Source organism: Arachis ipaensis, chromosome B05 (assembly GCF_000816755.2).
Source record: "Arachis ipaensis cultivar K30076 chromosome B05, Araip1.1, whole genome shotgun sequence".
NCBI classification, from domain to species: domain Eukaryota; kingdom Viridiplantae; phylum Streptophyta; class Magnoliopsida; order Fabales; family Fabaceae; genus Arachis; species Arachis ipaensis.
In genome coordinates, this window is record NC_029789.2 from 149,602,473 (window position 1) to 149,627,509 (window position 25,037).

The 25,037-nt window shown below is 36.7% G+C and overlaps 6 protein-coding genes across 6 annotated transcripts; 4 read left to right on the forward strand and 2 right to left on the reverse strand.

Moving 5' to 3' along the window:
- LOC107645055 (berberine bridge enzyme-like 26) lies at positions 11,165–13,016 on the forward strand. Its single transcript, XM_016349064.2, has one exon. The coding sequence runs from the start codon at positions 11,211–11,213 to the stop codon at positions 12,714–12,716; it is 1,506 nt and encodes a 501-aa protein (XP_016204550.2). The 5' UTR covers positions 11,165–11,210; the 3' UTR covers positions 12,717–13,016.
- Positions 13,833–15,638, forward strand: LOC107645057 (berberine bridge enzyme-like 22). Its single transcript, XM_016349067.2, has one exon. The coding sequence runs from the start codon at positions 13,915–13,917 to the stop codon at positions 15,502–15,504; it is 1,590 nt and encodes a 529-aa protein (XP_016204553.1). The 5' UTR covers positions 13,833–13,914; the 3' UTR covers positions 15,505–15,638.
- On the reverse strand, positions 16,843–18,784 carry LOC107645059 (high mobility group B protein 10). Its single transcript, XM_021103422.1, has 5 exons — positions 18,315–18,784; positions 18,072–18,217; positions 17,943–17,990; positions 17,351–17,706; positions 16,843–17,127 (listed from the first exon to the last, which is right to left on the reverse strand). Exons 2-5 carry the CDS (start codon positions 18,196–18,198, stop codon positions 17,050–17,052), a joined length of 609 nt encoding a protein of 202 aa, XP_020959081.1. The 5' UTR covers positions 18,199–18,217; positions 18,315–18,784; the 3' UTR covers positions 16,843–17,049.
- On the forward strand, positions 18,228–18,818 carry LOC107645060 (berberine bridge enzyme-like 22). The gene has a single exon (XM_016349070.2). It carries the CDS (start codon positions 18,228–18,230, stop codon positions 18,816–18,818), a length of 591 nt encoding a protein of 196 aa, XP_016204556.1.
- LOC107645056 (berberine bridge enzyme-like 22) lies at positions 20,147–21,932 on the forward strand. The gene has a single exon (XM_016349066.2). The coding sequence runs from the start codon at positions 20,175–20,177 to the stop codon at positions 21,762–21,764; it is 1,590 nt and encodes a 529-aa protein (XP_016204552.1). The 5' UTR covers positions 20,147–20,174; the 3' UTR covers positions 21,765–21,932.
- LOC107645058 (high mobility group B protein 10) lies at positions 21,846–24,095 on the reverse strand. The gene is made up of 6 exons (XM_016349068.2): positions 23,778–24,095; positions 23,472–23,550; positions 23,065–23,227; positions 22,922–22,969; positions 22,330–22,685; positions 21,846–22,104 (listed from the first exon to the last, which is right to left on the reverse strand). Exons 1-6 carry the CDS (start codon positions 23,981–23,983, stop codon positions 22,027–22,029), a joined length of 930 nt encoding a protein of 309 aa, XP_016204554.1. The 5' UTR covers positions 23,984–24,095; the 3' UTR covers positions 21,846–22,026.

Consider the following 25,037-nt stretch of genomic DNA (forward strand, 5'->3'; position numbering starts at 1 on the left):
TTATTAACTTGGTGGATAAATTATATATATCATGTACTATTTACAGCATTAGTGTCGGCAGCATTGTTGAGTGCAACATCTAATTATTGCTTGCTTTAAAATTACTGAAGAAGGTGATGCATAGAAGCTACGGTATACACAAATAATAATTCTATTATTATCACACTAATATTGTGATTGCTTTGATGTGTCTGCCTCGTTTGTTGTCGTTGTCCCAAGGTCCCAACCAAAACTTTCAATTGCAAAGTAGAATAAGTGTTAACGTGTAATCACCATATTATCTGTGACCCACCCTAAAATAGCATCGTTCGTTTGCCACAAATGTTGTTACTACTGTTAATAAGTACGGTATGTATAACCATAATGATATTGATATGACCACATATATATGTTCATTCTATGTTTCATTTCTTTTAATTAAAATAAAATAATTGAGATTCTTACACACAAAAGTTTGTATGATTAATAATAAACAGGTGACATCATATATAATAACATGTTTTTATTATGAGCTAGAAAGAAAGCTAAGCAAGCAAAACTAGGATGCTGCAACAACGAATTGCACAAACCTCTCTCACCATCTTACCAGTCAACTAATTAACATAAATATAATCGTTCACCTGAAACAACCATCTATATTGATTTCGTGGTTCTTTCTGCAAATGCTTCGTGCTTATTATGGAGACGTCTTTAATATTGAACAGAACACGGTTACAAGCTAACTACACCGTACTCATGCAACACATGCATGTATAAAGTCCATTGCAATTTTTATACGAGAAAGTCTAAGGAGCCAGTAGATTTTGTAATTTTTAGTCATTCCATCAATGATATTTTTAATGGTGTGAGATTGTATCTAATGGTGTAGAATCATTCAATTTTCTCTTGATGGTTAAGTGCTGGCCAGAATTTAACATAGAGGAATGCTAGGGGACAGCAATTTTAGTGTTTTGTAACTATCAATTGGTCATCAATAGTATTTTTAATGGTGTGAGATTACATCTAATGATGGAAGATTACTCACTTTTGTTTTGATGGTTAAATACTGGCCAAAAAATACAAAAATTGCTGGCCCTAAACTTTTCCTTTAACAAAAGTGCTGGCGCTAACACTCCTCTTCTTATACAGCATGCATATATGTGATAGTCGTCAGAACTCCCATAAATTAAAATTTTGATTCATTCTTAATTTTTCTAGAATCATTATTACAGGGAACATCTTTTTGTCTTTTCTTCATTATTATCAATCACAAAATAAGTAGAGATTATTAGAGATAGATAATTGAGCATGAAAAAGATCAGAGTATATATTATCAAGAGAAACCCGCAAGACACTGATGAGGGATTTCAACATTCGATGACATGCCACTAGAATTGGTATGTATATATAAGGAGAATTTCTTAACTATCACTCCGTGCATGCTTAGAAAAGTTTTCAGCAAGAAGAAATAATTTAGTTATAGTTGTCCATGGTAGAAGAAATTATTTGTGTATCTGGATTAAAAAAATATTAATACCGTGAATATCATAAATAACAGAAAAACAAAGAATAATCTCTTTTTTTTATTTAATTTTGTGTCCAGGTATAGTTAAAATGGCCTCCACTGAAAGAGATTGTGTTCTTTCTCTATCATGGCCCTTCCTGTTCAGAAAGGGTGGAACACAAAAATTAGAGACAGTAATCAAGGAAAAGAAAATACTAATTAATAAGTTTTAGTATCATTTTGAATTAAAAACTGATATGAGCTGCATTCGTTAATATCATCACCAACACAGAATGTGTTACTGCTTTCTCCGCCGCTGCAACGTCGCTGTTTTAAGATAAGATACGTGGTGAATGGTGGTGGTCTGATGGAGGAGTGGGGGACACATTGAATAAGTGCTTTGTTTCTGTTGTGGACTTGTAGCTACCACTCTTTTTTTATTCAAATCTTTATCTTTATAGTAATATAAATGAAGAAATTTTGTGCTGATAAATTTTTAAATGCACTTTTTTAGGTTGTTAGGTATTTAGTTTTTAGGCTGTGGATTCTTTACTCACTTACTCCTACTTTTACATAGGAGTAACATTAGTCAACATAAAATTATTTATGAATAGAACTCCACTCTTTTATTTTTGAAAAATTAATAATTAAAAGCTTGCCCTTTTGTTTTTGCTATTTACACATTCTTGCCATTTTGAAAAATTAATAATTAAAAGGTTGTTAGGGTTCTTGCCATGTTCTCGCCCGCAGCTACTACTGTGGCAGCTGCCACCGCTTCCTGCACTCAGCACCGCACCACTCCTTCTACTGCCATTGCACCACACTTTCTGATTTCTCTACGATGTTATCTTTCGTCTCTTCTCCTACGAACTACCCAGATTCCATTTCATTTTTTTTTTATTGCTTTTTCTATGGAAATTTTTATGAATTTGGATGTTTTTCTGCTGTCATTGCACCACACTTTTTATTATATTTTATATTTCGTTCCTTTTTTTTTTTCATAAAAAAATTGCTATATGTCCTTAAAGCAATCTTAATACATTTTGTGAGATATGAGTTTGAGGGATACATCATGCAAAATTGGTAGGTCTTTCTTTATCAATTGAAAGTTAAATCTTGTTTTCTACTGGATTGTCAGGCTAATTGACTAATTATTATTTTGTCATGTGAAGGATTCATTGACAACATGTTCCATGAGAATTGAAAATCTTAATCTCTTCGACGCAAAAAGCTATCTTAATTTTGGATTCTTTTCATAGCATTTTTCTTTTAGTTTTACACAATAATATACTTCATGCTGTTCTAATGTGTAGAGTTGTATTCACTGTTAAATGAATAAAACAGGCTACAGTTGTGAGCAAGGGGAACATACATTGTTCAGCCTCTGTATTCTAGTTCATTGTTTTCTATTAAAAATTGACTATTTTGTTGGAACTACTTATATCTGAAGTATACTTTAAATTTTGTTCGTCATGCTCCTGCAGTTCTAATTTTTCACCCCCATTTATTTGGTTCATTTGTTAATTACAATCCATTAATGTTTGTCAGTAACAGGGAAAGGATTTGTAAGGACATCTTTTAGGCCTATATGACGTTTTTGTGTTTCTCAATTTTATATCGGCTAGGTTTTTGATACAACCACATGTATTTCTCTTGTTGAGAATGTTGGTCTGACGCATATTTTGTGGTCTTGGAGAAAATCTATGGAAGATGTAAAGAACAAGTTAAAAAAGAGTAACACCTCCAATTTGGAGTCTTCAAAATAGATAGTGATTTTTGAGTTTTTTGCCGGATCGTTTTAACGACTGATGCTGGTTTTGGACTTCAATTTTCTATAAATATCCACCATCAAGCTCATTTGATTTGGTAATTTATCCAACTGTATCTTGCACGTGTGTTGCTTATTTAAGCTACCTATTCAAGTACCTTCATATCTAAAGAATCATGTTTCTAATATTTATTGTTAGCATGTTATTTAACTATCAAGAGGTATCATATTTTGTTGGGTTGTGAACATTGTTATGAATGGTAAAAAGTATAATTTAGGTTTCGTTTATGGATTGGCTTTTCTCTAGATGAAATTGAATTTTTATCTCTCTCCTCTATATAAGTTGAAGGGGGCAAACTCATTAACCTCTTTTTCCTAGTCTTTGTAGCATTATTCTTGGAAAAAGGACTACATATATATGTGAAATTCATTCAGGTACATTTTTCAAAGTTATTGTCCTAGCATGTGGTCAAGACTTGTGCTTTCCTTAAGAAGAATGAATATTCTCGTAGAAAATTTCGAAGGTATAACTTATTTTGACCATTTACTAGAATTTGTTATGCTATCTTTTTTTCCTTTTGTATGTAACTTTGAACTTGGAACTATGACTTTTTCATGGTTTAGAATTGTGTTTCTATGGAATACATAATGCGTCTTTTCCTTAAGCCAATATCTGCCTCAGGTGCCCAAATTGATATGAGGCATTATTTTTTGTTTAATTCTAAACACAAGCAATATTCATACCTCCTGCAAATTTTCATTTGTTATTGAAAGCAAATAACTTTTCTACCTCATGTGAAGGTATCCAAGATTTTTCTTTCTCGAATTTTTATTTTAAACTTGATACAATTGTTACGATGATCAATTAGCACAATTTCATCTTTCACATCGACACCATATTTAGCAATTATTATATGTTATCTGGAATTAACACATTACCTTAAAAAAAAAAAGACTTATTACATACATTTAATTTATTATGATAGATTTTATTATTTGGGTTATATGTAATTTATCTGTTTTTACATGGTTACCAAAAAAAGCACCAAGTATATATTAGTTTAAATGTATATCCGTCTTTTGTATGCACCAAATATAATTCTTGATTCTTTATCACTTGGCCAATGTTGTCTTGTATTAAAGAAATGCCTAAATCAAATCCATTCAATATTTTTACAAGTTTACAACATATATTGAATAGTACCTTATATCATTGTTGGTTCAAACTTTTTTTTTTCTCTTTTCAGGAAACTACTGTAAAATCTTTTAAGCGCCATCATCCTTATTTTTGTTTTTTCTTTTCTATTTTCAGATTTTTTTATTATTATTTAATTCGTTGACTAAAATATTTGAGATTGCTTAGTATTCGAATTTTCAAACATATTTGAACTATAAATGTAGCTAAGTTTGAGTATAATTTTGATAATTTGGATTAGCTATATCTTGAATTGTACTCAAAAAATAAAAAATAAGATTAATTCTAAGTAATGTACTTTTATCTTATAATAATTGTTTTATTTTATTTTTATTTTTCATATTAGCAAAATGATTGGTTTTATGCTTTGCTCAATTAAACGACCACTTGAAACCAAAAAGATAATGTTAATGAAGATAAGTAGTCTTAAGTAAAAGGTAAAGTAATGTGCATGATAGAAAAATGGTATAAGAAAAAGAGCTAATGGAAATATATTGCTAATTGAAGAAGTAGATGTCAAAGACGAAAATTTGAAGGTGGTGTTAGATAACAAAGATAAACTCAGAAAAGTCAAGGAACATGTAATCTTGGAGATGCAGTTCTTGAAGAACAAAAGTACAAAACAATTAACGTCAAACATATATTTCATGATTTATGCATTGTTGTTGAACGTGATAGGGAGTTCAGAGCTAAATTAAAAAAAAAAGACTAAGACTGAATTGATTATATTCTGAAAGAAAAATGAATGAGTTAGATATTACGAGAATATGATTTACTAAAGAAAATGACATAATGTCGATCAAAACAGAGTATTTAATGTTAATGATTTTAGAGACAAAATGGTGAAGTGTGGATGAAGGGCATAAACACTAGAAGGCTATCACGGAACAGAATCGCTTCTAAAAGTAGAATAATGTTGTTGGATTTTTTTTAGTTGATTTGAATAGGGGTAAATACGATTTTGGTCCCTAAAGTTTTGTGCCAAAATCGAAATCGTCCCTCTTGTAATTTTGGATTTAAAATTGTCCTTAACGTTTTTTTTCGTATTAAAATCGTCCTTTTTATATTTTTTGGACAAAAATACCCTCACCACTACCAACATAATTACTTCCTCCACCACCACCACCACCAACACCAATACCACCGCCACAACCTCCACCAACACCACCACCAGCACCACCAGCACCACCACCAACGCCACCAACGCCGCCGCCGTCCCCCTCCCCAGGAAACCCTATCATTTCCTTTCGACTCAATTCTCAGAACTACACTACATGGTCTCGATCTATATGGCTAGTCTTGAAATCGAAGAACAAGATTCCTTTTATTGACGGTTCTCTCCCCAGGCCTGAAATTTCTGATCCCTTATTCACTGCTTGGGATCGCTGTAATACATTTGTTCTCTCATGGTTAAATCTGTCCCTCTCTCAAGATATACTTCAAAGTGTGATATGGAGGAATGATGCATCTGATTTATGGAATGATCTGCGAAGAAGATATTACCAGGGTGATCTCTATCATGTGTCTGAACTGTATGAAGAATTGTACAACGCTAAGCAAGGTGATCTTAACATCACATCCTATTTCACAAAAATGAAGGGTCTTTGGGAAGAAATTGACAATTTCAGACCAATCCCTTTGTGTACCACCTGCACCAGTGACTGTAATTGTGGGTTAAGCGTGATGCGTTTTTACAGAAATGAAGACTATATAGCAAGATTTCTCCGAGGTCTCAATGAACAGTTTTCTACAGCCAAGACTCAGATCATGTTGCAAAAACCCCTCCCTGATATTGACACTGTTTTTTCCATGTTAACTCAGCAAGAACGCCAATTTCGCCCCTCACTTGATTTACAAGATTCCAAGATTTTGTACGCTGCAACACAAAGTCAAAACTCTAATAGAGGCAGGGGTAGGGGTAGAGGGGGCACTACAGGCAGAGGGAGAGGTCAAGGAAGAGGTTACAACACCAAACATTGCTCTTTTTGTGGAAAAACTGGACATATCATAGACACATGCTACAAGAAGCATGGTCTGCCTCCTCACTTACAAAGAAATGGTGCTGCTAACAACACATTCACTGATGAAGTTGATGAAACCAGTGATTCTCAAAATGCCAATGTTAAAGAGGGTGAGAGCTCAGCTTATAGCCTGACCAATGACCAAAGGAATGCACTAATGTCTCTCCTTCACCAGTCCACACCACCATCATCCATAATCAATCAAATTTCTGCACAACAACCCAAGGATCTCAATATCACTCAAGGTACTATTCTTGCTGTCTCGTTATCTGTTAATAAAAAATTTCTCAAATCTGGTGCCTGGGTTATAGACACAGGTGCCACAGATCATGTATGTTTTTCACTTGATTTCTTTCATTCATTCACTAACATCACTCCAATCTCAGTACACTTACCTGATGGGTCCACAGTTGTTACCAAAATTGCCGGAACAGTCTATTTTTCCCAAGATTTATACATTACAAATGTCCTTTATATACCATCATTCAAGTTTAATTTGATGTCAGTTTCCAAAGTCACTTCATCACTAAATTGTCTATTTCTCATCTCTCACAAATTCTGTCAGATTTGGGACTATCATCTATGGAAGATGATTGGCACAGCTGAGAGTAATGGTGAATTATATGCGCTTGGTCACACAAAAACACACACTGAGGTTTCTCATTCATCACCAAATACACAGCATCATATAAACACACATGCATCATCATCACAAGCCCAAGGCAGTCAAATTTGGCATAGAAGATTGGGGCATCCAAGCAATTTTGTTTTAGAAACTATGAAGAAAGTTTTCCCTTTTATTGATTGTGATAATGGCAATTCACCTTGTGAACCCTGCCACTTAGCTAAGCAAAAGAAAATTCCTTTTCCAATAAGCAATTCTGTTGCACATTCTGTATTTGACCTTATACATGTAGACATTTGGGGACCAATTTCTATTACATCCGTTTCTGGTTATAAGTATTTCTTAACCATAGTAGATGATCATAGCCGTTTTACTTGGATAAGATTCATGAAGACAAAATCTGAAGTCTCTAGTTCACTGCAAAATTTCACAAAAATGATTGAAAATCAGTTTTCAAAGTCAATAAAATGTATAAGATCTGACAACGGTCCGGAATTTAACCTTCTTGATTTTTATGCTTCAAAAGGAATTTTACACCAAAATTCATGTGTGGAAACTCCTCAACAAAATGGAGTTGTTGAGAGAAAACACCAGCACATTCTTGCAGTAACTAGATCACTCTTATTTCAGTCTCATGTTCCTAAATGTTTTTGGCATCTTGCTATCTCCCATGCTGTGCATTTGATCAATCGAATTCCAAGTCCAATTATTCAAAATGTGTCTCCATTTGAAAAATTATATGGACGATTGCCTGATTTAGCTCATCTCAAAATTTTTGGATGCCTAGCTTTTGCTTCCACTTTAACTCATAATCGAAAGAAATTAGATGCAAGAGCAACTAAATGCTGTTTCTTGGGTTATAAAGAAGGTGTCAAAGGTTTTTTCCTATATGATTTAAAAACAAGACAATTTTTTATTTCGAGAAATGTTTTCTTCTATGAGTCTGTATTTCCTTTCATTTCAAAAGACAATTCAGAAGCACCTTCGCCTACTATGCATGCTATGCCAAACCCCTCTGTTCATTGGGATGATCTCTTCACACATGACCCATACACACACTTACAATTTACACAATCTGATAACACAAATCACACAAGTGTACATCCCGTCATTCCTCTTAACAATGTTTCCCCTCTTCCTCCGTCAATATCACTGCATTCCACAGAAAATAACGCACCCCCACTGCCAGTGCATTCCTTAGAGCATAATCCTGTAGAACATATAGATAGATCATCTCATCTTAGAAGATCTACTAGAGTCAAGAGGCCTCCAGTGTATCTAAAAGATTTTCAATGTGCAAATAGCATCACTACTCCACAATCTGTACAATCATCTAATTGCAAATATCCCATTTCTAATTCTGTGTCTTACTCTTCATTATCATCTACTCAACTCTCTTTTTCTCTTGCTGTTACTACTGTTGATGAACCAACAACATATGAGGATGCTATCAAATAAGATTGTTGGAGGAAGGCTATTAGTGCAGAACTCTTGGCCCTTGAACAGACTAAAACCTGGTCTCTTACCCCTTTACCACATGGCAAGAAGGCAATCGGATGTCGTTGGGTTTTCAAAGTAAAATTCAATCCTGCTGGTTCCGTGGAGCGACATAAGGCAAGATTAGTGGCGAAAGGCTACACTCAACGCTATGGTTTGGATTATTTGGATACATTTAGTCCCGTGGTTAAAATCACCACTGTGAGACTAATCTTGGCCCTCACTGCCATCTATGGTTGGCACTGCCACCAACTTGATGTAAACACTGCCTTCTTACATGGCGATTTGAAGGAAACAGTGTACATGCGACCTCCACCAGGGTTACCCATCTCATCTCCTGACCTAGTGTGCAAGCTTGACAAGTCCCTCTACGGACTCAAGCAAGCAAGTCGACAATGGAATCTCAAGTTATGTTCAGTTCTTCTCACTCATGGTTACAAACAATCAAAGAATGACTATTCCCTTTTCACCAAGTTGGCTGCTAACTCTTCATTTACTGTCATACTTGCTTATGTCGATGATTTAGTATTGGCCGGCAATGATCTAACCGAAATTCAATCAATCAAAACCATCCTTGATGTTCAATTCAAGATCAAGGACCTTGGTAATCTCAAATATTTCCTTGGCTTCGAGGTTGCAAGAACTAAAGCTGGCATTAGTCTTTATCAAAGGAAGTATGCCTTAGATCTTTTGGAAGAATGTGGCTTATTGGGTGCCAAACCAGCCTCCACCCCTATGGAATATACCCTGAAGCTTTCAAAAGAATCTGGTTCCCCTCTCACAGATGTTAAGCAGTATAGAAGACTTATTGGGCGTTTGGTGTACCTAACAAATACACGTCCAGACATCAGTTTCGCCGTAGGCAAGCTCAGTGAATTCCTCGACAAACCAACAGATTCTCATTTGCAAGCTGCATTTCGTGTCCTCAAGTACATCAAGTCTGCACCAGCCTCTGGCTTATTCTTCGCAGCATCCTCAGAACTCAGACTCTCTGGGTTTGCAGATTCTGATTGGGCTCAATGTCCAGATACACGTCGCTCTATCACAGGATTTTGCTTCTTTCTTGGCTCATCCCTACGTATTTTTTTTATTTTTTTAATTTTATTTTTTTATTAAAATAGGGGTAGTTTAGGAATTAAATTAAAATTTTTATTAAAAATGACGATTTTAATACAAAAAAAAAACGTTAATGACGATTTTAATTCGAAAATTACAAGAGGGACGATTTCGATTCTGGACCAAAACGTTAGGGACCAAAATCGTACTTACCCCATTTGAATATTACACTCTCATCTAATAATTAGAAGACTTATTCTTCTAATATATTTTTGATATATATTGATTAATCACTCTACTGTTAAAAAGTTTAAGAATGAAAAAATAGTGTTTATATCACTATAGAATTTATTCTTTTTGTATTTAACAATAGAATTCAAATTATACAAATTTAAAAACTAAATGCTTGAAACTTAAAACAAGAACAAATTGATTGAGGACAATATAAGCTTATGTTTAAAGACAACATAGAATTTTACGAAACCGACAATTAAAATTATAACTCATATTATAAGATAGGAGAATGCATGATTAAGTGGTGAATGGATATGAAACTTCGATACTAAAGAGTTTTTTCTAGTCAAATAAATTGGACAACTAGCAATTATAGATATCACAACATATTCACACAATATTAAAGAATTTTTTTTTCAATACTAGTGCATTCACCAAAGTTTAAATCTAAATGCAGCGTATTAAAAAGCACATGAATGCAGCAGAGGTCCAGCACAGATGGCATACCTATCTGCTTTATACAACGCTGCATCCGGGTTCTAATCCCAGCTGAAGCTGATTGTTGGTTTAAGAACTCATGATACTCATGGTAGTGTGTGTAAATGTGTTGTGTGTGTGAAACATAGGTGTAATGCTAAAAATAGGAGGCTGTCCAATCCACTTGACCCAAAAAAAACAAATGAATTACTATTTGAACTAAGGGCTCAGCTGCCAATACAAAAACTTGAGAGTTAAAAGAGTCCAACAGAGGCCCCAAAAATGAGTCCAACAACAATGAAGGCCCAACAACAACAGAGAAAAGCAGCATAAGCCATCCTGAAGGCTAAAATGATGAATTTTGTTGTAAGAGTGGTCTTGGAGATGGAGTTGATTCATTTTAGTGTTTGTATTTGTACCACCATATTACTATTTTTGATGCATTGGCGTGGTGGACACATATTACCATCATGAAATTATGTGGTAGCATTCTTCATGATTGATTGCAACAAAACCAAACGAAACCATGCATGATAAAAGAAAGTAATAATTAAGTTAATAAGCTTGCCTGCCGAATGTAAGATGCTAATACAAATAAATCGATATCAGAATCAGAGTTGCTATCTTTGATGCTTTGGAATTATCACAATTCATAGGCATATCTCAGCCACCTTGTCTAATTACTTTGGAAACTGTTAGCGTTGGACACATCTCGTTTATAAATAATATAGTTACTCAATTACAGTAAGGTTATACCAAGGCAGATGGGTTATGGTGCTGCACTGTTTCTGCTTCTTGCATTTATCACAACACCTGCAGATTCTGCCTTGCTTGCCAAGAGCTTCAGGGATTGCATGGCAACAACTTTTGGTTCTGAATCCATTGAAACAATACTCCTCACCTCATCCTCCTCACAGTATCCGCAAGCATTGCAATCATTCCAACAGAATCCAAGATGGCTCAACTCCTCATCCTCAACCAAGCCTCTTGCCATTCTAACACCACTCCATCAATCTCACATTCAAGTAGCCATTCTATGCGCCAAGAAACTTGGCATGCATCTCAGAGTCAGAAGTGGTGGCCATGACTATGAAGGCCTGTCTTATCTTTCAACTTATAAGCCTCCATTTGCCTTTGTCATGATAGATCTCAACCAACAACGTTCCATTGATATCAACCTTGCTGATGAAACGGCTTGGGTTCAAGCTGGTGCTACTCTTGGTGAACTCTACTACGAGATTTCAAAAGCAAGTGGAGTCCATGGATTCCCTGCAGGGATATGTCCAAGTGTTGGAGTGGGAGGCCACATCAGTGGTGGAGGATTCGGGACCATGTTGAGGAAGTTTGGAACTGCAGCAGATCATGTTGTTGATGCTTACCTCGTTGATGCAAATGGAAACATTCTTGACAGAAAATCAATGGGAGAAGATCTCTTCTGGGCCATAAGAGGAGGCAGTGCAACCAGCTTTGGAATCATTCTTGCATGGAAGATCAAGCTTGTGAGAGTTCCACCAATAGTTACTGGATTCAACATTCAGAGAACATTGGAGGAAGGAGCCACAATTCTCATCAACAAGTGGCAACACGTAGCAGATAAGCTCCACGAAGATCTTTTCATCAGAGTGGTTGCTCAGAATCGTGGTGGTGGTTCATCATCAACAATCCTAGCAAGCTTCAACTCTCTGTTTCTTGGAGGAAAAGAAAAGCTGATGGCAATGATGAAGGAGGAATTCCCAGAATTGAGGTTGGAAGCTAAAGACTGCATTGAAATGAGTTGGATTCAGTCAACAGTGTACTTTGCTGGATACAGAATATGGGAACCAGCACAAGTGTTGCTCAACAGAATCACCACTTACAAGAGCTCCTTCAAGGCCAAGTCTGACTTTGTGATGGATCCTATACCGGAAATTGGGCTACAAGGAATTTGGAATTTGCTTCTAAGAGAAGATGCATTTGCATTGCTAATAATGGATCCCTACGGTGGTAGGATGAATGAGATTTCAGAATATGAAATCCCTTTTCCACACAGGAAGGGAAACTTGTACAACATACAGTACTTGGTTAAGTGGGATGACAACAGCATTCAAGCATCCAATAGGCATGTAAATTGGATGAGAATGCTTCATAGCTATATGACTCCATATGTTTCAAGATCCCCAAGAGCTGCATATGCCAACTATAGGGATCTTGATTTAGGTAGAAACCGCAAACATCATATTCCTAACACAAGCTACTCAGAAGCAAGTGTTTGGGGTTTGAAGTACTTCAAGGGAAACTTCAAGAGATTGGCACAAATTAAGACAAGGGTTGATCCCCATAACTTTTTCAGGAATGAACAGAGTATTCCTATCTTAAACTGACTTTCTTTTCCCTTTATTTCTTATAAGAGCACGAGTGATATTATGTTGAACATATGCATTGTGTGTCGTAATAAACTAAACTAAGCTTAACTAAGTTTTTTATTCCCTTTTTTACCCCTGCTCTCAAGTTATTGATTGCAGTTTGCCAAAAAAGCGCCAAGGGATAATAAGTAATTAATAAGGCAACGGGAACATTCTTCTTTTGACCTATATGCACTGGTGCACTTAATATAAGTGACCTACACAGACCAATGTATATAAAATATAGATATTATGACCTACCAATACTATCATGTCAATAAGCGTGTGCTCTGAAGAATAGTTTGGGCCATCTTGTGGTCAACTCAGACACTTGTAAAGCAGAAGCTAAGAGTGGGGGTAGTGGAACTTTATCTCACCACATTATACTACTGAATACTGATGCCAATATTTGTTAATGCATTGAATGTTAATACATATACGATACATCATACCAAGTTTTAATTGTATGTAAACTTGAATGGAAGTTAAAACTTAAAAACTTAAAACACTAGATACGTGAAGTATTTCCAACTCTCCATGTACTTCAAACCATCATACATGAAAAATCACTCTATGATATTGTGTGTGTATATATATATATATATATATATAGTCATTTATCACTGTTCGCAAATGGTTTTGCCAGCTTTAATTTTGGTCAATTAAATTACGTATATTGAATTGTTGATCAGATTATACATAATAATTATGTGGGAACGGGAACTAACACCACATGTATATATAAGATTCTGTCTAAATTTTATGATTTTCTCAGAATTTCTTTTCAAAGACTATAAATAAAAAACATAATATCCGTTTAAAGTATTCTAAAGATCCAAATATGCCGGTCATTTTTTTAATTAAAAAATATATGGATTGAATTATTTGTGAAAAAACTAAAGAGACTACTATGTGTTCCAGCTTTAGAAAGGAGAGAAAGATTGGAGTTATTGCATTGAGACGTGGGCGGCTCCACAAAAGAAGCCGAATGAAACGCGCATGTCACCGCGATTCATAGTTGACCCTCCAAAGAATACACACACACATGCTAAAATATAAAAATAACATGAAAATTCTACCTAGCTACTTACGTGCAGCTGAGCATCTCTCACTCTATATATAGATAGATATATGGCGACGATTGCATCATTGACAACAGAAAATAACAAAGCTAGAGATGATGGCTTATTATGTGATTGTGTTTCTTGCATTGATCTCGTATGCAGGCTCCGTTGAGGAGCAGAGTGTAAGTTTCAAGAATTGCATGAAGAGCAGTGCCGGAGCTGCTACTTCCATTGAAACAATAGCCCTCACCTCATCATCCTCACAGTATCAACAAGCCTTGCAATCATTCGAACAGAATCCAAGATGGGTGAATTCCTCATCAACCTCAACCTCACCCACTACGCCTCTTGTCATTCTCACGCCTCTCACTGCTTCTCAGATTCAAGCTGCCATTCTCTGCACCAAGAAACTTGGCATGCAGATCAGAGTCAGAAGTGGCGGCCACGACTACGAAGGCCTTTCCTTTCTCTCTTATTCCAAGGCCCCATTTGTGATGCTTGACCTCAACAAGCTCCGCTCCATCGACATCAACCTTGCCGACGAGACAGCCTGGGTTCAAGCTGGCGCTACACTCGGTGAACTCTACTACAAGATCTCCAAAGCAAGTGCACTCCATGGATTCCCTGCAGGACTATGTCCAAGCATTGGACTGGGAGGCCACATCAGTGGTGGAGGATTTGGCACCATGCTCAGGAAGTTTGGAACTGCAGCAGATAATGTTGTCGATGCCACCGTCATCAATGCAAATGGCACAATTCTTGACAGAAAATCAATGGGAGAAGACCTCTTCTGGGCCATCAGAGGAGGCGGCGGAACCAGCTTCGGAGTGGTTCTTTCATGGAAGATCAAGCTGGTCCGAGTTCCGCCTGTTGTGACGGCATTCAACGTCCAAAGAACGGTGGCGGAAGGAGCAACAAAGCTCATTCTCAAGTGGCAAACCATAGCAGATAAGCTGCCTAAGGATCTTTTCATCAGGGTGGTTGCGCAGAACACCGGCGCCAATTCAGCAACAGTGCAAGTGTTATTCAACTCTTTCTTCCTGGGAGGAATAGACAGATTGATGCCGATAATGAAGCAGAGCTTCCCTGAGTTAGGGTTGCAGGCCAAGGACTGCACTGAAATGACATGGATCCAATCTGCTCTGTTCTTTGGTGGACACAGCAAAGACGACGCTCCGGAGGCGTTGCTGGACCGAGTGACGACATTCAAGAGCTCATTCAAGGCCAAATCCGACTACGTAAGGAAGCCTATACCGGAGGCAGGGCTTGAAGGCATCTGGAAGTTGCTTTTGAAAGAAGATGTGCAGGCATTGCTTATAATGGAGCCCTATGGCGGAAGGATGAGTGAGATTCCAGAATCTGAAATCGCATTTCCTCACAGGAAAGGGAATCTCTACAACATACAGTACATGGTGAAGTGGGATGTGAATACCGCGGAGGCATCCAGAAGGCATGTGAGGTGGATGACAAGTCTTTACAGTTATATGACTCCTTATGTTTCCAACTCTCCAAGGGCCGCCTATGTCAACTACAGAGATCTTGATATTGGCACTAACAAACGTCATAACACCAGCTTCGCGGAAGCAAGTGTTTGGGGGATCAAGTACTTCAAGGCCAACTTCATCAGATTGTCGCAGATTAAGGAAAAGGTTGACCCACACAACTTTTTCAGGAACGAACAGAGCATTCCTCTCTTTAGCTGAATTCAATTCTTACTTTTCATTTCATTATTATTTATTATGTATGCTTGTTTGTAATAAGTAACTCCAACCATCTGGCATTATTTATTGAGTAAATGCTCAAAATGTTCCTTGAATTTCAAATTTTATTTAATTTAGTCTTCCACTTTTTAAAATAATCAATTAAATGCTTGAAATTCGAAAAAGTACATTTCTGTTAGTTCTTTACAAAAGTGTCTTTTACACATTGATGATGTGGCATTCCAGCTGTATGGTGATGTGTACTAAACTTGAATTTGATTCAAATTGGTACCTGAAATCGCTTAATAATATTTAAATCAGTCCATTTTCAATTGTAAAACCCTAATCCCTAAATTATTATCTTCTCTTCTTTGATTGTCTTCTTCTCTTCTTCATCCTCTCCGCTATTTTCCAGTTCATATTCATTCTGAACTACAAGATCAGTACACTTACCTAAAAACTATTTTGATTACAAGTTAATGCGATTGGATTAATTTTAAATTCAACACAGATTTAAATTATATGTATTCGTCCATTAAGCTAAAATATATTTTCCACTTTTAATAAGGTAATCATTATCATCATCTTCAAGATCTTAACATCACTTTCTAAATTTGTTATTTTTCAATTGAACTCATGCAAAAAATTTTGTGAAATGGGTGTTGCACAAACTGGTTCTTCGCCTCCATCAACCCAACAGAAAAAATTACAATAAATTCCATACTACAAAGTAAAAAACGCAGGTGAATCCAAACTCAAAGTGAAACTATCTTAACATTTTCTTTAGAGCCATAACCTTACCTCATAGTTTGGACAACCATAAAATAGTCTAGCAGAATTCTCTGTTGTCGTTGAATACTTCATCACCATCCGAAGTCTGCAATTACAGAAAACGGCGTTCCTACTTCCCCTGTTGTACATTCCTTTGCTGTCATAAGGTCTCCCTACAGAGTTGTTCTTACTTGAGCTACTTTGCCTTCTCTCCCCACCACCCATCATCACTCATGCAGACGAGAAAAGAAGATAAACTGAAAGATAGTGGAGAGTTCGAAGAAGAGAAGAAGACAGCAGAGAGATCGAAGAAGAGAAGTCAATAATTTGGGAATTAGAGTTTTATAATTGAAAATAGACTAATTTGGATATTATTAAGTAATTTTAGGTACCAATTTGAATCAAATTCAAATTTAATACACATCAGTATACATCCGGAATGTCACATCATCAACATTTAGATGACATTTCTGTAAGAGACTAACGGAGATGCACTATTTCGAATTTCAGGGATTTAATTGGTCATTTTAAAAAGTTGAGGACTAAATTGAATAGCAATTTAAAATTTAGGGATCATTTTAGACATTTACTCGTTATTTCTTTTTCAAAATTAGATGCTATAAAAGATCATAAATTTCATATATTCTACATTACACCAAGGCTATTAATAGCCATCAGTTTTCCATGGGGTATTTCTAACTACAATGTTAAAGAAAACTAAACTATAGAAAGGGATAAAAGCACATTCGTAGTAAGAGAATTTGTCTATTGAGTAGTTCAATTATTGGACGACTTGTGCTCCAACAATTCAGTCTTGTATCTTTCCTTATCTCTCAGCCCTTTCTCCTGATAAACCTGCATGACATTTTACAAAAAGTCATATGAGAAAGTCTTGGTGATAATTGCAACTTCTAGCTTCGACACATTTCTTGAGATTAGAATGTTTATTCCACAAAACACACATGCTTATAGGCGAACATTACAGTACTACTTTCAATTCACAAACTTCCACAGAAGTATATGTATAAAAATTTAAAGCACCAAGCCTTTATCCAAATGCAAAACTGAGCATCAGTACCTGTCTTTCTGCTTCTGTTAGATTGTTCCATAGAAACCCAATCCTCTTACTAATCGCTCTCTCTTCACCATGGAATAAGGGCCTCAACCTGGCATAATTCTCAGCAAAGAAGAAATAGTAGCCACTCTTGTTTGACTTCGGCCGAGATGGATCGCCTAATGCCAATCTAGATTTCTTTCGTTTCCGTGAACCATGGACACCAACAGTATTAGAACTCTGGGACAAACTGATGGGAACATGGTATAGAATACCTTTCACCTGTTCAGAACCCAGATTCACTGTAACTATATAACCACCATCAAACTTCCCATCAATTGTTCCAGGCACCACAGAACCAAGCTGCTGTGTTTTACCGGCTGCATATAAGAAAGACAATGCTTAGCGGTTATCACATATTCAAAGCATATTGCTTTAGTAGGAAGACACAGACTCTACTTTACATCCACCACTGCTGTTATTCCGAGAAGCATGAGAAGTGAGCAAAAGCAGACAGAGATACAAGTGTGCATATGAAGCAACCAAAGCAGCAAACAAATCAGATCTAAATGCTCCATTCACTAATCCTGAACATGCAAACCATTCAAAGCAGTACCTTCACCAAAGGGTGTGAAGCTATCAACGAGACTCCTATTTGCAGGATCTGGATATACGGTATAAGAAATAACTTATGCGTCAAAAAAGGAAAGATCACAAGCATAATTAGATGGGGGAAAGAGAGAACCTTTTTTTGTTTCGCCAGGTGTTGAGGAAGGAGGGACTTGTTTCCGAAAGTAATACGCTTGCTCAAAGTGACAAAGCAATGATAGATAGTATCTGCGCACCATAAATGATGCGCTTGTAAAAGACATTGAGGTTGGAAGCTAAAGACTGCATTGAAATGAGTTGGATTGAGTCAACAGTGTACTTTGCGGGATACAGAATATGGGAACCAGCACAAGTGTTGCTCAACAGAATCACCACTTACAAGAGCTCCTTCAAGGCCAAGTCTGACTTTGTGATGGATCCTATACCGGAAATTGGGCTACAAGGGATTTGGAATTTGCTTCTAAGAGAAGATGCATTGGCATTGCTAATAATGGATCCCTACGGTGGTAGGATGAATGAGATATCAGAATATGAAATCCCTTTTCCACACAGGAAGGGAAACTTGTACAACATACAGTACTTGGTTAAGTGGGATGACAACAGCATTCAAGCATCCAATAGGCATGTAAATTGGATGAGAATGCTTCATAGCTATATGACTCCATATGTTTCAAGATCCCCAAGAGCTGCATATGCCAACTATAGGGATCTTGATTTAGGTAGAAACCGCAATCATCATACTCCTAACACAAGCTACTCAGAAGCAAGTGTTTGGGGTTTGAAGTACTTCAAGGGAAACTTCAAGAGATTGGCACAAATTAAGACAAGGGTTGATCCCCATAACTTTTTCAGGAATGAACAGAGTATTCCTATCTTAAACTGACTTTCTTTTCCCTTTATTTCTTATAAGAGCACGAGTGATATTATGTTGAACATATGCATTGTGTGTCGTAATAAACTAAACTAAGCTTAACTAAGTTTTTTATTCCCCCTTTTACCCCTGCTCTCAAGTTATTGATTGCAGTTTGCCAAAAAAGCGCCAAGGGATAATAAGTAATTAATAAGGCAACGGGAACATTCTTCTTTTGACCTATATGCACTGGTGCACTTAATATAAGTGACCTACACAGACCAATGTATATAAAATATAGATATTATGACCTACCAATACTATCATGTCAATAAGCGTGTGCTCTGAAGAATAGTTTGGGCCATCTTGTGGTCAACTCAGACACTTGTAAAGCAGAAGCTAAGAGTGGGGGTAGTGGAACTTTATCTCACCACATTATACTACTGAATACTGATGCCAATATTTGTTAATGCATTGAATGTTAATACATAGAGGAGGGATAGGGCAGCAACTTTTATGCTTTGTAGCCATCAAATAGCCATTAATGATGATTTTAATGATGTGAGATTGGTGTGAGATTTTATCCAATGACTCACTTTTTTTTGCTAGTTACATGCTGGACAGAATTTAAAAAAGTTGCTGGCCCCTTAGACTTTTCGTAATAGATATACGATACATCATACCAAGTTTTAATTGTATGTAAACTTGAATGAAAGTTAAAACTTAAAACACTAGATACGTGAAGTGTTTCCAACTCTCGATGTACTTCAAATAATCATACATGAAAAACCACTCTATGATATTGTAATATATATATATATATATATATGTCATTTATCACTGTTCGCAAATGGTTTGGCCAGCTTTAATTTTGGTCAATTAAATTACGTATATTGAATTTTTTATTAGATTATACATAATAATTATGTGGGAACGGGAACTAACACCACATGTATATACAAGATTCTGTCTAAATTTTATGATTTTCTCAGAATTTCTTTTCAAAGACTATAATTAAAAAACATAATATCCGTTTAAAGTATTCTAAAGATCCAAATATGCTGGTTATTTTTTTAATTAAAAAATATATGATCTAGGATTGAATTATTTGTGAAAAAACTAAAGAGACTACTATGTGTTCCAGCTTTAGAAAGGAGAGAAAGATTCGAGTTATTGCATTGAGACGTGGGCGGCGCCACAAAAGAAGACGAATGAAACGCGCATGTCACCCGATTCATAGTTGACCCTCCAAAGAATACACACACATGCTAAAATAACATGAAAATTCTACCTAGCTACTTACGTGCAGCTGAGCATCTCTCTCTATATATATAGATAGATATATGGGGACGATTCCATCATTGACAACAGAAAATAACAAAGCTAGAAATGATGGCTTATTATGTGATTGTGTTTCTTGCATTGATCTCGTATGCAGGCTCTGTTGAGGAGCAGAGTGTAAGTTTCAAGAATTGCATGAAGAGCAGTGCTGGAGCTGCTACTTCCATTGAAACAATAGCCCTCACCTCATCATCCTCACAGTATGAACAAGCCTTGCAATCATTCGAACAGAATCCAAGATGGGTGAATTCCTCATCAGCCTCAACCTCACCCACTACGCCTCTTGTCATTCTCACGCCTCTCAGTGCTTCTCAGATTCAAGCTGCCATTCTCTGCACCAAGAAACTTGGCATGCAGATCAGAGTCAGAAGTGGCGGCCACGACTACGAAGGCCTTTCCTTTCTCTCTTATTCCAAGGCCCCATTTGTGATGCTTGACCTCAACAAGCTCCGCTCCATCGACATCAACCTTGCCGACGAGACAGCCTGGGTTCAAGCTGGCGCTACACTCGGTGAACTCTACTACAAGATCTCCAAAGCAAGTGCACTCCATGGATTCCCTGCAGGACTATGTCCAAGCATTGGACTGGGAGGCCACATCAGTGGTGGAGGATTTGGCACCATGCTCAGGAAGTTTGGAACTGCAGCAGATAATGTTGTCGATGCCACCATCATCGATGCAAATGGCACAATTCTTGACAGAAAATCAATGGGAGAAGACCTCTTCTGGGCCATCAGAGGAGGCGGTGGAACCAGCTTCGGAGTGGTTCTTTCATGGAAGATCAAGCTGGTTCGAGTTCCTCCTGTTGTCACGGCATTCAACGTCCAAAGAACGGTGGCGGAAGGAGCAACAAAGCTCATTCTCAAGTGGCAAACCATAGCAGATAAGCTGCCTGAGGATCTTTTCATCAGGGTGGTTGCGCAGAACACCGGCGCCAATTCAGCAACAGTGCAAGCGTCATTCAACTCTTTCTTCCTGGGAGGAATAGACAGATTGATGCCTATAATGAAGCAGAGCTTCCCTGAGTTAGGGTTGCAGGCCAAGGACTGCACTGAAATGACATGGATCCAATCTGCTCTGTTCTTTGGTGGATACAGCAAAGATGATGCTCTGGAGGCGTTGCTGGACCGAGTGACGACATTTAAGAGCTCATTCAAGGCCAAATCCGACTATGTAACGAAGCCTATACCGGAGGCAGGGCTTGAAGGCATCTGGAAGTTGCTTTTGAAAGAAGATGTGCTGGCATTGCTTATAATGGACCCCTATGGCGGAAGGATGAGTGAGATTCCAGAATCTGAAATCGCATTTCCTCACAGGAAAGGGAATCTCTACAACATACAGTACATGGTGAAGTGGGATGTGAATACCGCGGAGGCATCCAGCAGGCATGTGAGGTGGATGACAAGTCTTTACAGTTATATGACTCCTTATGTTTCCAACTCTCCAAGGGCCGCCTATGTCAACTACAGAGATCTTGATATTGGCACTAACAAACCTGATAACACCAGCTTCGCGGAAGCAAGTGTTTGGGGGGTCAAATACTTCAAGGCCAACTTCATCAGATTGTCGCAGATTAAGAAAAAGGTTGACCCACGCAACTTTTTCAGGAACGAACAGAGCATTCCTCTCTTTAGCTGAATTCAATTCTTACTTTTCATTTCATTATTATTTATTATGTATACTTGTTTGTAATAACTAACTCCAATCATCAGGCATTGATTTCCTTTTCAAAATTAGCTGCTACAAAAGATCTTAAATTTCATATATTCTACATTACACCAAGGCTATTCATAGCCATCAGTTTTCCATGGGGTATTTCTAACTACAATGTTAAAGAAAACTAAACTATAGAAAGGGATAAAAGCACATTCATAGTAAGAGAATTTGTCTATTGAGTAGTTCAATTATTGGACGACTTATACTCCAACAATTCAGTCTTGTATCTTTCCTTATCTCTCAGCCCTTTCTCCTGATAAACCTGCATGACATTTTACAAAAAGTCGTATGAGAAAGTCTTGGTGATAATTGCAGCTTCTAGCTTCTTCGACACATTTCTTGAGATAGAATGTTTATTCCACAAAACACGCATGCTTATATGCGGACATTACAGTACTACTTTCAATTCACAAACTTTAACAGAAGTATATGTATAAAAATTTCAAGCACCAAGCCTTTATCTAAATGCAAAACTGAGCATCAGTACCTGTCTTTCTGCTTCTGTTAGATTGTTCCATAGAAACCCAATCCTCTTATTAATCGCTCTCTCTTGACCATGGAATAAGGGCCTCAACCTGGCATAATTCTCAGCAAAGAAGAAATTGTAGCCACTCTTGTTTGACTTCGGCCGAGATGGATCGCCTAATGCCAATTTAGATTTCTTTCGATTCCGTGAACCATGGACACCAACAGTATTAGAACTCTGGGACAAACTGATGGGAACATGGTACAGAATACCTTTCACCTGTTCAGAACCCAGATTAACTGTAACTATATAACCGCCATCAAACTTCCCATCAATTGTTCCAGGCACCACAGAACCAAGCTGCTGTGTTTTACCGGCTGCATATAAGAAATACAATGCTTAGCTGTTATCACATATTCAAAGCATATTGCCTTAGTAGGAAGACACAGACTCTACTTTACATCCACCACTGCTGTTATTCCAAGAAGCATGAGAAGTGAGCAAAAGCAGACAGAGATACAAGTGTGCATATGAAGCAACCAAAGCAGCAAACAAATCAGATCTAAATGCTCCACTCACTAATCCTGAACATGCAAAGCATTCAAAGCAGTACCTTCACCAAAGGGTGTGAAGCTATCAACGAGACTCCTATTTGCAGGATCTGGATATACCGTATAAGAAATAACTTATGCGTCAAAAAAGGAAAGATCACAAGCATAATTAGATGGGGGAAAGAAAGAACTTTTTTTGTTTCACCAGGTGTTGAGGAAGGAGGGACTTGTTTCCGAAAGTAATACGCTTGCTCAAAGTGATAAAGCAATGATAGATAGTATCTGCGCACCATAAATGATGCACTTGTAATAGTCTCTCGAAACTTGAAGCCCACAATCACATCCTTCCATTTGCGTTCTACAATTACCTACATGTACTTCAGAAAAAAACTTAGGAGGAATTACTTTAGAAAAGTCTTACAAAAGGGAGAAATGAGAAATCAATATAAAAAAGATTTCAAGATACTGAGCAGAATCATAGATAAATTGCAATCATAAAATCTTTGCCATCAGCAGAAAAGATCCGGTGAAAACATGGAAGTCATTTACCGTGACATTAAAGGAACTCTAAATTTTAGCAATTAGCAGAGAATAGAGATATCAAATGCATACCTTTTCAATACCACCACGAGATGTTACTTCCACGAAAAGGCGATATAGATCTAGTGGCCTTCCTCCTATGGTGGGAACCCTAAACCAACAAAAAGGGGGGAAATTTGTCAATTTCGTCTAAGTAATTTTTGCCATCATGTACACTACTGCACTTTCATAGCATAATCCAATTCCATTATCATGTTTTAAATTTCGCTACCACGGGCAATTTTTCTCTCAGGGCACACCAGAAAACAATCAAAGATGACAAATTTCCATAAACTTAAATTAGAAAGAGAAAAATTAGAAACAAAAAGGAAGACGTACTTAAATTTAGTGCCGAATGATTTGTGAAAAGATTCAAGCTTATCCCAAAAGAGGTTGGAATCACGGGCAAGGTCGTCGTACAAAGCTGTTGGTGTTGGATAAGCTTTGGTGGCTGCGTCGGAGGATTTCCCATTTCCGTTTGGTGTGTCTCTCTCACTCTCTTGCTGGCACCAATCGGTGGAACCTTGAGCTGAACTAGTTGTCATTTTTTTGTCTTCGCTAAAATAACTAAAAGTAAAAACACCCTATTTTCATAGATTGCTTTAGCTTACTCTACAAACCTTAAGTACTATTATACTTTTCATATAATATACCGCATGTCATTCTAACTTTTGATATTTTGATATCAAGCGTATTCTTGTCAATTACAGTGCATATATAAACGTTCTTATATTTTAATAATTTATAATTGGGTTTTCATATTTTTAAAAATTGTAATTATTTTTTCATCGTTAAAAAAAGAAAATTTTTAGGTGTATTCTTATAGAAACGTAACTGAAAATAAGTATAAACCGTAAAGTTTAAGAACCTGAATAGTAGTGTGCAAGCTTTTGATCTTAATTGAATTTGATACCAATTTAGTGGTAGGGGTGGAAAACGATTGTACTAATATGCGAACAACCATTAACATGACTAGGTGCCAATTAAGTGCCTTTTCTTTTTGTTACGAGCTTGAAAGCAGTTTCAGAAAGGGAAAAAAATGGCATTCTGAAGGGCAAATTATGGAACTTAAAATTAGCCAATAGAATTATTTGATTCCCTTTATTAAGAATAAAAGACATAGTAAAATGTAGGGGTGGCAAAACGGGTCGAGCCCGTCGGACCGATCCGCTAAACCCGCTAAAAAGGCGGGTCGGGCTAGGAATTGGAGCCCGCCAAATTAAAAAAACCCGCCAAACCCGCACCGCCAAATTGGCGGGTTTTAGCGGGGCGGGGCGGGCCGGTCCGCCGGGCCGAAGATTTTTATTTTCTTTTTTTTTAATTAAATAAAAGAGTGATTACTATTATAAAATTAATAATTATAGAATTTTTAAACACTTTTTTTCATTTTTTGTTTTTATTCTTTTTTGAGTTATTAACTTTATTTATTTTATTTTACAATATTGTATATATGCTCAAATTATGTGACTTATTTTTTAAAATAAAGATGATTCTATTGACAAATATTATTTTGAACAATTTTATTGAAGTTAAAAAATAAAAAAAATAGTAAAAAAATTATATTATAATTTGACTATTTTTTATTTGTATTTGATTTTT

Coding starts and splice junctions, on each gene's coding strand:
- LOC107645055 (XM_016349064.2), top strand. CDS start 11,211: ATGGCAACAACTTTTGGTTCTGAATCCATTGAAACAATACTCCTCACC.
- LOC107645057 (XM_016349067.2), top strand. CDS start 13,915: ATGATGGCTTATTATGTGATTGTGTTTCTTGCATTGATCTCGTATGCA.
- LOC107645059 (XM_021103422.1), bottom strand. CDS start 18,198: ATGTCTTTTACAAGCGCATCATTTATGGTGCGCAGATACTATCTATCA. Junction 17,991..18,071: donor ACCTGGCGAAACAAAAAAAG/GTTCTCTCTTTC, acceptor CCGTATATCCAG/ATCCTGCAAATAGGAGTCTC. Junction 17,707..17,942: donor CTTCACACCCTTTGGTGAAG/GTACTGCTTTGA, acceptor TCTTATATGCAG/CCGGTAAAACACAGCAGCTT.
- LOC107645060 (XM_016349070.2), top strand. CDS start 18,228: ATGAGTTGGATTGAGTCAACAGTGTACTTTGCGGGATACAGAATATGG.
- LOC107645056 (XM_016349066.2), top strand. CDS start 20,175: ATGATGGCTTATTATGTGATTGTGTTTCTTGCATTGATCTCGTATGCA.
- LOC107645058 (XM_016349068.2), bottom strand. CDS start 23,983: ATGACAACTAGTTCAGCTCAAGGTTCCACCGATTGGTGCCAGCAAGAG. Junction 23,551..23,777: donor TCATTCGGCACTAAATTTAA/GTACGTCTTCCT, acceptor TTGTTGGTTTAG/GGTTCCCACCATAGGAGGAA. Junction 22,686..22,921: donor CTTCACACCCTTTGGTGAAG/GTACTGCTTTGA, acceptor TCTTATATGCAG/CCGGTAAAACACAGCAGCTT.